At 34.5% G+C, this 16,675-nt stretch overlaps 1 protein-coding gene across 13 annotated transcripts in view; it reads right to left on the bottom strand.

Moving 5' to 3' along the window:
- The window catches only part of TUT4 (terminal uridylyl transferase 4), a 140,675-nt gene that overhangs the window by 65,198 nt on the left and 58,802 nt on the right, over window positions 1-16,675 (bottom strand). For 12 of the 13 annotated variants that reach the window (XR_013557604.2, XM_060624552.3, XM_078451904.2 and 9 more), the window contains 5 exons: window positions 15,686-15,737; window positions 13,207-13,276; window positions 11,233-11,359; window positions 1,739-1,858; window positions 1,356-1,568 (listed from right to left, as the gene is read on the bottom strand). Coding sequence is in view for 12 of the 13 variants with exons in the window: in XM_060624552.3 (XP_060480535.3) it covers window positions 1,356-1,568; window positions 1,739-1,858; window positions 11,233-11,359; window positions 13,207-13,276; window positions 15,686-15,737 (582 nt within the window). In the remaining variant the exon portion in view is untranslated. The remainder of the gene's footprint in view (window positions 1-1,355; window positions 1,569-1,738; window positions 1,859-11,232; window positions 11,360-13,206; window positions 13,277-15,685; window positions 15,738-16,675) is intronic. The other variant, XM_078451906.2, reaches the window with a different exon arrangement.

The following is a 16,675-nucleotide window of genomic DNA, read 5'->3' as shown; positions in this document are numbered from 1 at the left end:
TTTACCAATGTGGAGGATAACGACATTTGATGATACAAGTTTTGGTAGACTGACAAGAGTGGAAGACTGAATGCAGTGAGTTAATAGGAAACAGAAATCAGAAATAGTGAATGTGGACAATTCTTTCAAGAAGCTGTACTGCAAACGGGTGCAAAGGAGTAACTGGGAAGGAAAATGATGTCCTTATTTTGCTTTAAAATGGTGGGGGTGGGGGGGAAGGAGGCACCTGTGTGGCTCAAACAATTGAGTCTTGATTTCAGTTCTTTCGTGATCTCAGGGTTTGTGGATCAAAACCTTGCCCCTCACCCACCCCCCCAACGCTGGGCGTAGAGTCTCCTTAAGATTCTCTCTTCCTCTCACCACGTGTTCTATCAAAATAATAATAATAATAATAATAATAATAATAATAATAAATTAAATTAAATGGGAGAAATAAAAGCATGTTTGATTCAATAAAGAATGAAAAATTGCTAACTTAGGCAGGAAAGAGAAAAATTGCTAGAGCAAAGTTCTAGTATAAACAAGAAGGGATGGGATTAAATACACAAGTGTAGAAAATGACTTTAGATAGCAACTAGGGAAGTTATGAAAGGAAGCATCAAAGCAGATTATGTGAATGCAGATAGTAGCAGGCGATAGTGGGAGTATGTAGAAGTTCTTTTTGACTGCTTCAGTTTTCTCAGTAAATAAGCAAAAGCACTAGCTAAGTATTGGTGGTTTGAGAAGAGAGTAGAAAGAAGTCTAGGAAAGTAGGAGTGTTGAAGGGACTAAGAATAAATGTTCAGGGAACTACATAAAATTCAATATAGCTAGAGTAATCATTTCAGTAATGCTTACATTTCTGTAGTAATATGTCTATTTCAGAAGACTACATACTTCTGGAGGACACAATGGCTATTCATCTTTCGTTCTCAGGCCCTCAAGATAATGTCTGGCACATAGCAGGTCCTTAATAAATGAATGTTGAATGATTAAATAAGCAAGCCACCCCCTAGGGGAGGAAAGGGCCTTTATTTTTCCACCAATCTGGCAATATTATTCCCACATGCTAAAGTTTTGGTCACCGCCCAACTCCTGAAGGAAATTTTCCTTGTCTAAATGAAAAAGATACAAAGAATTACCATGACATGATTCAAACAATATACGTCTTCCAAAATGAGGTATAAATTCATTAGAGAATCTCAGTACCGAAAAACTAAACCAGATCAACCCCTCACTTTACAGATGAGGAAAATGAGGCCAAGAGGCTTACGCAAAGTCAGTCCAGTCAATCTACTATTAAAATAGCTTCAATCGAAGGCATCACAAATCCTACAGATAGAAAAGCCAAAAACAAAAACAAAAAAAAAGCTTACTTTGCCATGTTTTTCCTTCATGGCATTACTTTGGTTGTCTGTTTCTGTCTTCTTGGTATCATCTTTTGGTTGGTCTGCCTTAGCTTTGTTTTCCTCAGCAATTGAGTTTTTCTCAGTTGCACTACTTGAATTATATTCCCACTTCACAAACTTCTCTTCTACTATGCCCTTCAGCTGAAAGTCATCCATTCTTTTTGGGTCAAAGCCTTCAATCTATATAAAAAGGCATTCCAAATTGGTAGTGGAAAAATTATTTACAAAAAAAAAAAAAAAGATGGACAAACAGACAAACCAGAATTCCAGCTTAATATGTTTGAATAGAGCACTCTGCAAGAGCAAACTACGTATATACATGCAAATATATGTCACAAATTCATGCTTACCCAACTTCCAAGTAAGCAAGGAAGAAGAGGGGGTTTTCTTTGTTGTAGAAAAAACATCACCATTAAAGCAAAACAGTAAGAAGGGATTCCGCCATCAGTTTGGGAGTCAATATAGCATAACTGCAAAACGAAGGGGGAAAAAGTACTGACATTTAGCTTTAATTTTCTTTGTTCCCCTCATAATAGGAGCAGCTGGTTTTTTCCTGCTATAATCACTGTAAAACGTTTAAACAATAAAAATTATAAGGAATGACCTGAAATCACACTACCCTGAGATAAAATTAACATAGTGATCTTTCCATTCATTTCTTTATTGTATATAAAGTCACATATATATTTTAGTTTAATGGAATATCATACATAGTGCTTTTACTGTATACACATTTTTAAAATATTATTTTATCTTGCTTCTACTTCTGTCTCAATGTTAACAATATTCTATATACTCTTTCATGCCTTTTTCTCTATCTATACTCTAGTAATCATATACAAATATATTCCTATTTTCTATATAAATGCAGGAAATATTTTATGTTTTATGTCACTCTTACCAAAATTGTGTATTATAGACATGTCTCTGTATATTCTGTATATATTCTTCTCCCTTAATAACGTACAAAGTTCCTCTAAGTCAATTAGTACAGATCTAATACTTTTTAAGTTTATTTATTTATTTTGAGAGAGAGACAGAGAGAGAGAGAGAGAGAGAGAGAGAGAGAGAGAGAACGCTGACATGCAGTGCCTGATATGGGGCTCAAACTCACAAACCGTGAGATCATGACCTGAGCCAAAATCAAGGGTTGGACACTTAACTGCCTGAGTCACCCAGGTACCCCATCTAATACATTCTTTTAAATTCTTAAATTATAGTCTACAATCTGGATGGCTACTCAACAGATTCCCCAGCAAAGATATTTATATTCTGTTCCCAATTACTGCCATTTTAAGTAATGCTGTAATATTTATCCTTATATATATTTCCTAATTACTAGTGCTTATTTATATGAGCTATATTCCCAGCACTGTGTTTACTGGATTTAAAAATGTGTGATATATCTGAATTCTAATAAGATTGTTTTCCAAAATCACTACAAAAATTCTTCTTTTCACCAGTAACATGAGTGTACACATACATGTTCCAACACTAAGTATTACCACTTTTTAAAAATGCCAAAAGGATGTATAAGATGTAATTATCTAAGAATTATTTCAATTTGCATTTCCTCAATGCTAAGAGATTATACAATTTTCATAAGTTTAGTAACCATTTAGATTTGCTCTTTTCTGAACTGCCTATTGACTCTTTTGCCAATTTTTCTATTTGCATGCATTGCCTATCAATTTGTATAGATTCATTTTACGTTATAGTTAATAACCCTTTATAGCTGATATATGCACTTCAACAATGTTATTTTTCCCAATCTGTTTTTATTTTGACATTATTTAGGGTACTTTTTATCATATAAAATATATTAATGCACATATAAATATGCTTATGTAATATAGCTTCAAGGTTTCCTATCATGGCAAAAAGGTTTCTCCAAACTACAGACAACATATACATACTCTTAAGTGTTCTTCTAAAATTTTGATTTTTCATTTAAGTAGAATTTATTTTTGCATTTAGTGTCCTAAGGATCCAACATTATTTTGTTTAAGAAATATACAGTGTAACACCACCATTTAACAAATAAACCATTGTTTTATCACTGAAATCTTTTATTTTTTCATTACATTAAAATTTCATTTACAGTAGGATCTACTTCTGGGCCTTCTATTCTGTTCCACAGATCTATTTGTCTATCCCTACGGCAATGGCATATACTTGACTGAAGCAGTTTTATAGTGGTAAAGTAGGTCCCGTTCACTAGTCTTCTCTTTTTGAATTCTTTTGGCTATTCTCATTCTTCCATATTAACTTTAAGATCATTTTATCAACTTTTAAAAAACTCTTGGTAATTAGAACTACTGTACATTTGAAAATTAAATTAAGGCAATATTACATTTTAAGGGTACTATTTCCCTATCCGAGATCTTTGTATCTTTACATTTTCCAAAATTTTTGGAGTTGTCATCAATTACTCACTTCCCCTCAACTCTCATATCCAATACCTCTACAAGTCCTACCTCCAAAACCATCCCAAATCAGTCTGCTATGCTTCACATCCATTCTAACCCTGCAAAGACCATTATCACCTCTGGCTGATATATTACAGCAGCCTGCTTACTGGGCTCCCTATTTATAATCTTTACCCCAGAAAGATCTTTTCAAAGCATAAATCACATCAAGTCATACACCACTTTTTTTTTTAATATATGAAATTTATTGTCAAATTGGTTTCCATACAACACCCAGTGCTCATCCCAAAAGGTGCCCTCCTCAATACCCATCACCCACCCTCCCCTCCCTCCCACCCCCCATCAACCCTCAGTTTGTTCTCAGTTTTTAACAGTCTCTTATGCTTTGGCTCTCTCCCACTCTAACCTCTTTTTTTTTTTTTTTCTTCCCCTCCCCCATGGGTTTCTGTTAAGTTTCTCAGGATCCACATAAGAGTGAAACCATATGGTATCTATCTTTCTCTCTATGGCTTATTTCACTTAGCATCACACTCTCCAGTTCCATCCACGTTGCTACAAAAGGCCATATTTCATTCTTTCTCATTGCCACGTAGTATTCCATTGTGTATATAAACCACAATTTCTTTATCCATTCATCAGTTGATGGACATTTAGGCTCTTTCCATCATTTGGCTATTGTTGAGAGTGCTGCTATAAACATTGGGGTACAAGTGCCCCTATGCATCAGTACTCCTGTATCCCTTGGGTAAATTCCTAGCAGTGCTATTGCTGGGTCATAGGGTAGGTCTATTTTTAATTTTCTGAGGAACCTCCACACTGCTTTCCAGAGCGGCTACACCAATTTGCATTCCCACCAACAGTGCAAGAGGGTTCCCGTTTCTCCACATCCTCTCCAGCATCTATAGTCTCCTGATTTGTTCATTTTGGCCACTCTGACTGACATACACCACTTTTAAAACTCTTCCCGTGCTTTCTCGCCACAATGAAAATCCAAATTCCTTACCACAAGAACTTTCACTCTCACTTGCTTCATTCCAGCCACTCCTGCCTTCCTTTCTGTTCCTCACAAGCTCATTTGTACCTTAGAAGCTTTGTACTAGCTATTTGTTGGATGCTATTCCCTCAGACTTTCAAGTGGCTGGTTACTCATGCTCTGAGTTTAAATATCACTTTCCCTAACCAGCTAGTGTAAAGTCACTCTCATATCACATCATCTCATCTTTATAGCACTAAATTCTACCAGATATTGTGTTACTTATATATTTGTTTACTGGCTGATTCTTCCACAAATATGTGAGCTTCCTGATAGCAGGACCCTACATAATCTTGTTAGATGTTTCCAGCACCTAGAATAGTATCTGGCCCATAGGAAGCATTTAACAAATGTTTGCTGAATACATGAATTTGTTCGGATTTCACTTTTACCTATCAATAATATAATTTGCTTCCTGTACCCTTGTTATTAAATTTATTCTTTAGTATTCTATAATTTGTGACATGGTCACAAAGGTAATATTTTTGTTTCCACTCTACCAGGTTATTTTCATGACAGAGAAAACCAATTATTGCATATTTAGTCATCTTACAAATTCCCTTATTAATCCCAATAATTTTTTAAAAAATTTTTAAACGTTTATTTTTGAGAGAGAGACACACACACACACAGTGTGAGTGAGGGAGGAGCAGAGAGACAGAAAGACACACAATCAGAAGCAGGCTCCAGGCTCTGAGCTGTCAGCACAGAGCCCAACGTGGGGCTCGAACCCACAAACCACAAGATCATGACCTGAGTTGAAGTCGAATGCTTAACTGACTGAGCCACCCAGGCGCCCCTAATCCCAATAGTTTTTTAACTAAAGTTTTGCAGGTATACAATCATATCATTAATAAATTTTATTGTTTTTCCAATATATACATTATTTCATTTCATTTTCTTATTTTATTTTTTAAATCTCCCAAAACGATGTACAACTTCACTGGTGAACTTCTCTGTCGTATTCTTAATTCTAACACATATGGCTTGAGTAATTCACGATTTAAATGATGTTTATTTTTTTAGTAAACAGTCTTTATTATTAATTTTCACTACTAGTTAAGAGTTTTTTTTTTATGAAGAATATGCCTTTTCAGCATCCATGTCTTTTTCCACTTCAAACTGTTACTATAATAAATTATGTTAAGAGGTTTCCTGATATTAAACCATTCGTATATTCCTGAAATCCTGCATAGTCATGGCATATAACCTTTTGTATTCCACTTGTTTATATTTCATCTAGACTTTTGCATCTATATAAGTAAGATTAGTCTATACTTGGATTTTTTTTACTTTTTATTTTTCATTCTCTTATTTATACGATAAAGATAATAATCACTATAGTTTAATGGCTTAGTAAATTTAAGAATTACAGAGTCCTGGCTGGATCAGTCAGTAGAGCATATGACTCTTGATCTTGAGGCCATGAGTTCAAGCCCCATATTAGGTGTATGGCTTACTTAAAAAAAGAAAAAAAAAGTACAATTAAAAATGAAAGGATAAAGAACACTTATAACAAGAGCTTCAATCTGGGGCACCTGGGTGGTTCAGTCGGTTAAGTGTCTGACTCTTGATTTCAGTTCAGGGCATGATCTCACAGGTTCATGAGTTTGAGCCTTGTGTCAGGCTCTGCACTAACAGCTAACAATTCCACTTGGGATTCTCTGTCTCCCTCTCTCTCTGTCCCACCCCTGCTTGCACACACATGCACGCTCTCTCTCAAAATAAATAAACATTTTTAAAAAATTAAATAGGGGCGCCTGAGTGGTTCAGTTGGTTAAGCGTCCAACTTTAGCTCAGGTCATATCTCACAGCTTGTGGGTTTGAGCCCCACATCAGGCCCCGAACTGACAGCTCAGAGCCTGGAGCCTGCTTCAGATTCTGTGTCTCCCTCTCTCTGCACCTCTCCCGCTCATACTCAGTCTCTCTCTCTCTCCCTCTCTCAAAAATTAACATTAAAGATTTTTTTTTAATTAAATAAAATAAATAAGAGCTTCAACTATTCCACTAGAATAAATTCTCATTTCTCCAGAGTACTATGACAGGAGTAATGGCCTAATGACTAAGTCAAGTTAACTACAAATTTTTTTGCAACTGTAAGAAACTGTTAATGTATGCTGTTAACACTATTGGACATCTCACAGAGGAGTAACATTAAGGTAGTTTAAGAGAGAGCTCTTAAAACACAGGGATATCATAGCCAAGCTGTGGGAACAACCTTAAAGTCTATCAACAAATAAAGAGATAAAGAAAAATTGGTATACAAATACAATGGAATCTTATTCAGCCTTAAAAAAGAGAATTCTCTCATTTGCAATAATGTGGATGGACCTACAGGACATTTTGGTAAGTGAAAGAAACTAAATATAGTAAGACAAACGCTTATCTCCCTTATGTGCAGAATCTAAAACAGTCAAACTCAAAGGAGGAGAGAGGTTAGAATGGTGATTACCAGAGGCTGGAGGAGAGGGAAATGGAGAGAATTTGGTCAAAAGATACAAAATGTCAGTTATACAAGATGAGTAAGTTCTGGTGATCTAATTTATAGCATGGTGACTATAGGTAATACTACTGTTAGTATATACCTAAAATTTGCTAGGAAGGTACATCCCAAGCATTCTCAACACACACACAAAAGGTAACTATGACAGGTAATAGACTGGTGATTATTTCACAATTAATACACATATCAAATTATCAAGTTGTACAAGTTGTATTTATACATACACACACACACACACATACATACATACATACATACATACATACATACACACACACAAACCTAGGGATCTCTTTTTTATCCTTGTATGAGTATTTTTTAATTGCCTGTCAGCTGGGCCTCCAGAATTTTTTAAACTAAATTATAACTGACACATTACATTAGTTTCAGGTGTACAACACTGTGATTCAACAACTCTATATGTCATGCTATGCACACCACAAGTGACTATACTGACTATAGTCCCAATGCTATACCTTTCACCCATGTGACTTATTCATTCCACAAACGAAAGCCTGTACCTCCCACTCCTCTTCACCCAGTTTGCCCATCACCCTACCCTCTTCTCCTCTGGTAACCACCAGTTTGTTCTCTGTATTTATAGGCCTGTTCCTTCTTTTTTTGTTTGTTTTTTAGATTCCAGATATAAGTGAAATCATATTGTATTTGTCTTTCTTTGCCTAACTTATTTCACTTAGTATAATGCCCTCTATGACCATCCATGATATCACAAATGGCAAGGTCTTTCTTTTTTAATGGCTGAGTAATATTTCATTGTGTATGTGTACACACACACACACACACACACACACACACAATCTTCTTTATCCATTCATCTATCAATGGATAGTTGTGTCACTCCCTTATCTTGGCGATTGTAAATAATGCCAATAAACACAGAGGTGCATATGTCTTTTGGAGTGTTTTCTTTTTCTTTGAGTAAATACCCAGGAGTGGAATTACTGAATTGTATAGTACTTTCGATTTTAATTTTTTGAGGAACCTCCGTACTATTTTCCACAGTGGCTGCACCAATTTACATTCCCATCAACCTTGCAAGAAGGTTTCTTTTACTTTACATTCTCACCAACACCAGCTATTTCTTATCTTTTGATAAGACAAAGTGTAATGGCGCTTTTGATGTGCATTTTCCTGATGATTAGTAATGTTGAGCATCTTTTCATCTGTTGGCCAGCTATATGTCTTCTTTGGAAAAATGTCAATTCAGGTCCTCTGCCCATTTTTTAACTGGATTATTTGGTATTTTGGTACTGACTTGTAAAAGTTCTTTACACATTTTGGATATTAAGCACTTATCAAATACATCATCTGCAAATATCTTTTCCCATTCAGTGGGCTGCCTTTTTATTTTGTTGACGGTTTCCTTATAAGTACAAAACCTTTTTATTTTGGTGTAGTCCTGATAGTTTATATTTTTGCTTCCCTTGCCTAAAAAAACACATCTAGAAAAAGGTTGCTAAGGCTGATGTCAAAGACATTACTGCCTATGTTTTCTTCTAAGAGTTTTATGGTTTCAGGTCTCACATTTAGGTCTTTAATCCATGTTAAGTTTGTTTTTGTGTATGGTATAAGAAAGTGGTCCAGTTTCATTTTTTTCCATGTAGTGGTCTCCAGGAATTTCTTTCAGATGTCAAATACTGCTAAAATTAATTCTTTTTTTCTTTAAAAATTTTTTAAATGTTTGTTTATTTTTGAGAGAGAGAGAGACAGAGCATGAGTGGGGGAGGGGAAGACAGAGAGGGAGACACAGAATCTGAAGCAGGCTCCAGCCTCTGAGCTGTCCACAAAGAGCCTGACACAGGGCTCGAACTCATGAACCGTGAGATCATGACCTGAGCCAAAGTCGGACGCTCAACCAACTGAGCCACTCAGGCGCCCCTAATTCTTATGTTAACCAAAGAAAAGTGACTCTGAGTCAGGAAACTTGACTATAAAGGGCTGATAAGGCTAAATAGTTTTAAAAGGCTTTACTTAAAAACGATTTCCTATTACTGGGAGGCTAAAATTAAGAGAGGAGACAGCCAGAGAATAGTCAAGAGCAATCTCATTACATCAGTTACAGAATAAATTATATTCATATACTAGAATTTTTCTGAACTCTCAAATTGTGGAAAATCTGTGCTTTATTATAAAATGTACAATGTGGCTTAAAACCTCAAGATAAATAAAGCTGTTTTAAAAAAAGTCTTTGAGAGAAAAAATACACCATGAATTATTTCTAGGTTTCTTACAATAAACTCAGCAAATGAAAACCATGAAAAAAAGCTCTTTGCAACCAACACAACCGCCAAAAATCAGGCACACTGTTCTGTTGGATCTAATAGAAAAGAGCCACTCTTAACCAGCTTCATACTGCATTTTTTTAGTGTACTTCATTGACTAGTACATTCAGAATCAACAGAAGTTTGAGAAATCTTCTAAGAGCCACTTTAGGAAACAAAGTTAACAGACTACATTTTTTTTTTTCCAAATGAAAGTAACTTGTATGAATATCATTCATATTCTTCTCACACAGTCTACCTTAGTTGAATAAAAGAATATCTTAAGAAAACGGAAACTATTTTCTAATAACTAAACTTAGGACATAGTTAAGAAATATTATCCAAGGGGCTACTGTTTACACTTTCATCCCTTATGAAGCCACTAACCTTCCCAGAGTTGGTACACTGAGTTTCCTGAATGATAGCTATACTTCATGTACCAGTCTCATCCCACACTCTGAGAAACCTTGGTTACTAGTGTTGTCCTCACAGACTTCACAATTTCATGGAAGAAAACAGATCACAAACAAATAAATATATGTATGGCAGGTAGTAGTAAGTGCTATGAAAAAAATAAAGCAGGGTAAAGACAGGGAGAATGATGAAGGCAATGCTATTTTATATATGGTTTCCCTTGTCAGGGAACCCTGACAAGGTAAAATTTAAGCAAAAATTTGAAAAAAGGAAAAAAGTAACCATGCTGGGTATGTGGAGTAAGAACATTCTAGATGAAGAGAACAGCAAACACAAAGGTCTTGAGTTGAAAAAACCCCAACCTTAGAATTCTGACTGCTCCTCCTTACTCAACCACCTGGTTCTGCCCCAATCCTGAGTTCAATCCTCTTATCAGAGTCCAAACAAAAAAATTCCAAGAAGAATCCTCTAGCAGTTTTTGCTCTCAATTTACTCATTTCACCACCACCCCCTTAATCCATCTTCTTTGTATAAGACTGAGAATTTATACTCATCACTACTGTAACAAGTGATGAATACTATACTGATAAGAACACACTCAGAAAGGCTAAACTCTCTCTCTCTCTCTCTCTCTAGTCTTTTGGACTGATAATGGTAGTGACTTTATCACTCCTCCTTACCTCCATACCAAAGAAATGACAACAAAGGATACCACAGCCTTTCAAAATTAATTCTAATTTAAGAAACAGATAACTGATTCTCAGCAGTTACCCGAGTAGAAATTGCTGTAGGTTATCAGTAACTTAGAGGAAAGAGAACAATGTTCTGAGACAGAGACAGGAAAAAAGATGCTAACAAAAAAACCTTGCAAACCTATGCATTAACTTGCATAACCACATCTTACAACTTTAACTTACATTAAGGGTGAAAACTTGAGCCTCATTTGTTATGTGAAAGAAAATGTTTCTGTACTACATAAAAGGAGAATAATAAAATATATCAATTACTCTGTATGTCTAGGAGACTTCATTTTCATGTCCATAATCAGAACCTGCCACATCATTTTCTGTCTGGCACAGATAACTATTTTATCCCCATATATTATGATTTATCTTACATGTTAGTACAGGAAAAAGCCTGAGTTATCTTAAAGATAAGTACTTTTTTCTTCTGTTCCACTTACCTTAGCCCAGTAGCGAAAGGCTAACACCAAAGGAGTAAAAACAGGTTCCGCCTTGCCAAGAGCAGCAAGTAAATCAGTAGTGAGGCATGCCATATCATTTCCTGCACTCACTCTACAAAGTAAACCACTGTGAATGAGAAAGAAACAAATTTCACTGTATTAAAACCTTAAGAACCAGAATATTCCAAATCCTATGGTTATTCTTTCCAGTCACCGTATTTTAATACCAAGGAAGTCATAATAAAAACAAATAGATTTTAATAGATTGAGAGATAACTGGAAACGACAAATCATTTCTATCACTAGAGTTCCATAAAAAGTAAAGATGTTTTCAATACTCATTTGTACTTCAGAAATGAATTTCAACTTCACTTAGTATTTAAATTCTTCAGAAATTAATTTCAAGGGGTGCCTGGTGGGTGGCTAAGTGGGTAAGCATCCAACTCTTGATTTCAGTTCAAGTCATGATCTCACGGTTCATGGGACAGAGCCCCATGTCAGGTTCTGTGCTGACAGTACGGAGCCCACTTAGGATTCTCTCTCTTCCTGTCCCTCCCCTGCTCTTGTGAGTGAACGCATGCACTCTCAAATAAATTTAAAAAAAAAAAATTTAATTTCAAAAGAAGCATTAACATTCACCAAAATTTGATTTATATCAGAGAAAAGGCATTGATCTCATCACTGTCAAGTAGTGTAACATACCTTCCTGGCTCATTCTTTTTGCTCTGCACATGATAAAAAGAAAAAATGAAATACTGAAGTAACCAGCTATACTTCTTGACTCGAATTTTTCCTATCTAAGCTTTCATTTTACTGATATGCTACTTTGGATTAGAAAGGACGTACATACGAACCCTCAAATAATGCTTAAATGTAAGTGAAAATAGGAGCTATATTAAAGGAGTGATGGAATTATAGTAAAGATATTTGGTGGCAGGGAGAAGAATGTATTTGAGGTTCCACAAAGAGGCAATTTGACACACTGTGGATACAAAACAAAACACAGAAAACACTAGGAGTCAGAATACTTCCATTCTGATCCTGATTTTACTCTAAATGTTGTGAATCTGGCCAAATCATTTAATCCCTCCAGATTCCAATTTTTTAATTAGAAAATAACAAAGTTGAATTAGATCTCCATAGATTCTTCTAACTTTGAATAAGAAAATATAGTACTCTTAAAATGTAAGATATACAAGTTAGTATTCAATAAAAGAACACTTAAAGAACACTTAATTACTTCTGTATTGTTTTTATGTCTCCCACATTGATCGCAAATAGGATTATCTCAGTTTCCTTTTTGAAAGGCGCTTTGCTCTCAATCCTATATACATCAGACTAAAAAGGCAACATTAGTCTTCAGTGACTCATTCAATTTCAGTGAACTAAAAATTAGATTCTAAAAGATTGTGGGCTCCTTGAGAAGAGCGGCTATTTCCTATTTATGTTTGTATCCTTACAGCAAAGCAGTACCTAACATACAGTAAATGCACAATGCTGTTGGGTGAATGAACTTCTCTGAGAAAAAAATGGAAGTTCTGCCTTACTGTGTTTTGTGTTTAATTGGTAACTCTCCTTTTTTTGACATGCTTTTAGTAAGCTTTTATTTTTAATAGATAGTATATTAATCTAAGGAGAAATCTAAAACAAAATTTTCTGGAGCGCCTGGTGGGTCAGTCAGTCAGTTGAGCGTCTGACTCTTGATTTCAGCTCAGGTCATGACCTCATGGTTCATGGGATAGAGCCCCAAGTCAGGATTCTGTCTCTCCTTCTCTGTCCCTACCCTGTGCATGCACATTCGCATGTGTGCATTCTCTCCCTCAATAAATAAACTTTAATAATAAAATAAAATAAAATAAAATAAAATAAAATAAAATAAAATAAAATAAACAAAATAAAATTTTCTGCCTTGGAAATGTTCACTGTATATTTACTTGTTATTTCAAAAACTATTTTCTTTTCATTGTTACTAACCTTTTCCGATCTTTGCACACCACAACAGGAACTTTGGCATGAAAATCAGATTCCACATCTATATATAATACTAATAAGGAAAAAAATAAAACAAGTAAGCTATTGCCAACATCTCTCAAATATTTACTTTATGGTAAACATTAAGTGATAGTTTCCTTCTAAAAATCATTTGCGTTGCTTCTGTGGGATAACACACACTCCACATTATAAGCATCAACCCAACAGAATCTCCTACCTCTCTTGGTGTCATTTGCTATATATCATAAATGACAGGCACAGTCCCAAATATTGTCCAAAAATTATAATCAGCTTAAGAAGAAAGGTCTTAACATCTCTAAAAATTTGAACATTTTCCAGTAAGTATATAATCTAGTCAAAGTGATTAAACCTTCAAAAATATGGCAAACAACAAACACCACTTACTTCTATTTCCAAAGGAGTCATGAAATGAAAACCTACAATGCTTCGACAATTTAGTTGTTTTAAGTTATCCATGCAAGTAAAAGGCTAACTCTGCTGGCCCCATTTCCTGTTACTATATGAAAAGTTTGCCCTAATCAATCAAAGAGCCTAAGGAAGAAGAGGGTAAAGCACACTTCCACTCTAAAGTCTTTCTCTACATCTCCCAGGAAGACCCCATGATATAAATGTCCAATCTAATGAAAATAGATAGTTTAATTTATTTCATCTGAAGTTAAAAGAAAATCTCTTAGTAGTACTTGTTGGGATTATTAATTTATTAAAAATTCATGTGCTGAAGATTTATATGCCAGGAATTGCATTATGCATAGTGGTTATGACAATTAATTAGTAAGACACAAAGAGCTCAATTAAGGGTTTGCAAAACATAAACAAATCCTGTAAATAACAAGACAGGGATCTTAAAGGAATACAATGAAGGCTTAAAGAAGGTAATAATTTTTGAATCAGACTGAATTTTATAAACCTATGTTATGTGACTTAAGATGATCTAGTCATGTATTTAATATACGTTTGCTAGGCTGATACTGTCCAGTGAATCTAAAGAGGTAAAAGCTCTATATCTATCTCTTATCTGTAATATGCTTTAGTTTTTGTGCAGTAACAAGCAAGTATTTATTACGAAATAAAACTATATTAAAATCCCTTTACAAGATTCATTACATCGAATTATTTTCATAAAAACTAATTTCCCAGGAAAATGGCTAACAAGAAGCTGACAAATAATGGCGAGCTGACAGGGCAAAGAGACAGAGAGAGAGAGAGAAACAGAGAGAGAGAAGGAAGTTAGAGCTGACTATGAAGTCAATGACAGGGTAAAGGAGGGTCAATAAGCGATCTTTTCTAAGCCAAACTGAAAATATTTTTGCCAGATATTTGTAACTCATAAAATTTAAGATGATAATAGGATTAATAACAACAATCACAGCAGCAAAAATTTAGTAAGAAGTCACTGCATGTAAACCAAGCACTTCTAAGCTGTGGCTTAACCCATTTCATCCTCCCAACAATCTTCTCATCAAAAAGATACTATACTGGACTGCCTGGGTAGCTCAGTCAGTTAAGCATCTGACATTTGGTTTCGGCTCAGGTTATGATCTCACAGATTGTAAGCTCAAGGCCCATGTCCAGCTCTGGGCTGACAGCATGGAGCCTGTTTAGAATTCTCTCTCCCCCTTCTCTCTGCCCCACCCCTGCTTGTATTCTCTCTCTCTCAAAATAAGTAACCTTAAAAAAAAAAAACAAAAAAAAAAACACACTATATTACTGCCATTTTATAAATGAGAAAACTGAAGCATTAACACTTCAGTAATTTGTCAAAGGATACAACCAATAAGTGGCAGAAGTAAAATTTGAGCCCAGTTAAGTCTGGCTCCATATCCTGAGCTCTTAGGCATTTACTTTTAACAAGAAAAGCAATAAATAAAAAAACAAGAAAATAATATTGTACTACCTGACTTAGGGGGTGGTTTAAGACAGATGTAATTTAAAAACTTTTTTATTTTGAAAGTATTTTTACCTATACGAATGTCCATTTTACATCAAAAACAATCCAGACAGACAAGAAAGATATGAGAAACATACTAGGTATGACTTGGTTGATGTAATATAAATGATTAATTATTATTTTAAGTGGAAAAAAAAAATACTTACTCAATGCATGCAGCACACATTTTTTCCCAAGTCTCTCCTAAATCTTCCTTCATCAGTGACTTCCTAATGATTACAGGTTTTCTGTCTTCTTTTACACAAGAAATGCCCATAACATTTTTAAATTACCCAATAGGCAGTACTTTTTTACATACCAATTTTAAATATACTTTTTATCTAATGACATGTAAATTTTATAGCACACCTATTCAACAAATATGTAAGTGTATGTAATATAATGACTCATATATGCTACTACAAGTGTTAAACTTGGTTAGCCATATATAAAAAACACAGGGCACATACCCTCAAAGAATTTTCTTTAGAAAGACAAAAAAAAGAAACTCACCACTTTTTTTTAAAATCCCAAGCACTTGTATCAGAAGATCTGGATGATTCATCTAAAAAAATTCAAAGTAAATCAATATACTAATTTCAAAGTTCAAGGTGCAAACATTAGAGAGAATTCGATTTCATTAAATATTTAAATAAAACCAATCTATTTTAAAATAATGAAAAAAGAATAGTTAAAACACTTTTATGGTAACATATCTTGTTCATGGAACTAGAATATAATAAATCATGTAGTGCTATTCTTCCAGCAATATTTCTAGAATTAATAAGTTCTTAGAATGAGAAAAGATTCTGGAATTTCACAGCAAAATAAACAGAAAAGAAACCAGTTTGCCAAACAGCCTTCAAAGAGAAGTTGTTGAGATAGGAAATTTAAGAGATACTGGTAACTGGCAGCATGGTCAAAAGGCTTAGATTAAATACTACTTTAAAATACAAACTTGTCAAATGCTTAGTTTAGTATGTACTTTGTTGCTGAAGTATTTAATAATCATGTACTAATGGTAAGTAAATAACTGTATGAGATAAGAAATTAAAACATCAAGTTTTCACCTAAATCATTAATTTTCACCTAAGCATTAAAATTATTCAATGACATGTAAAATGTCAACCGACTATTTTAAATGTTTCATAGGTCAATAAATAAATAATGTTAGCAGTGCTAATTACTACTTATGGTAAGTACCCAGAATGTACCAGGCACACTATACAAAAATGTTTGGTATACAGCATCTTATTTAATATAAAAGTTATTATTATCCCTGTTTTAGAAATTAAAAAACTGAGTCTCAAAAAGGCCAAGTCACTTGCTCATTGCAGCCAAGACTTGAACACAGAAGTATGATTTTAAAGTTATTTTCACTTTCTATACTGCCTGCAAGTGATAACTATTCAACACCATCAAATATGTACAAGCATTTTCCCTTTTTACTGCATTCCCCTGCTTCCTTCTTTCTCTCCCTTATTTTTATTCCACCTATATCTA

This window comes from Panthera onca, chromosome C1 (genome assembly GCF_046562875.1).
Source record: "Panthera onca isolate mPanOnc1 chromosome C1, mPanOnc1 haplotype 2, whole genome shotgun sequence".
NCBI classification, from domain to species: Eukaryota; Metazoa; Chordata; class Mammalia; order Carnivora; family Felidae; genus Panthera; species Panthera onca.
Note: the sequence above shows the minus strand (reverse complement) of the source record. Positions and strands in the feature narration are given on the sequence as shown.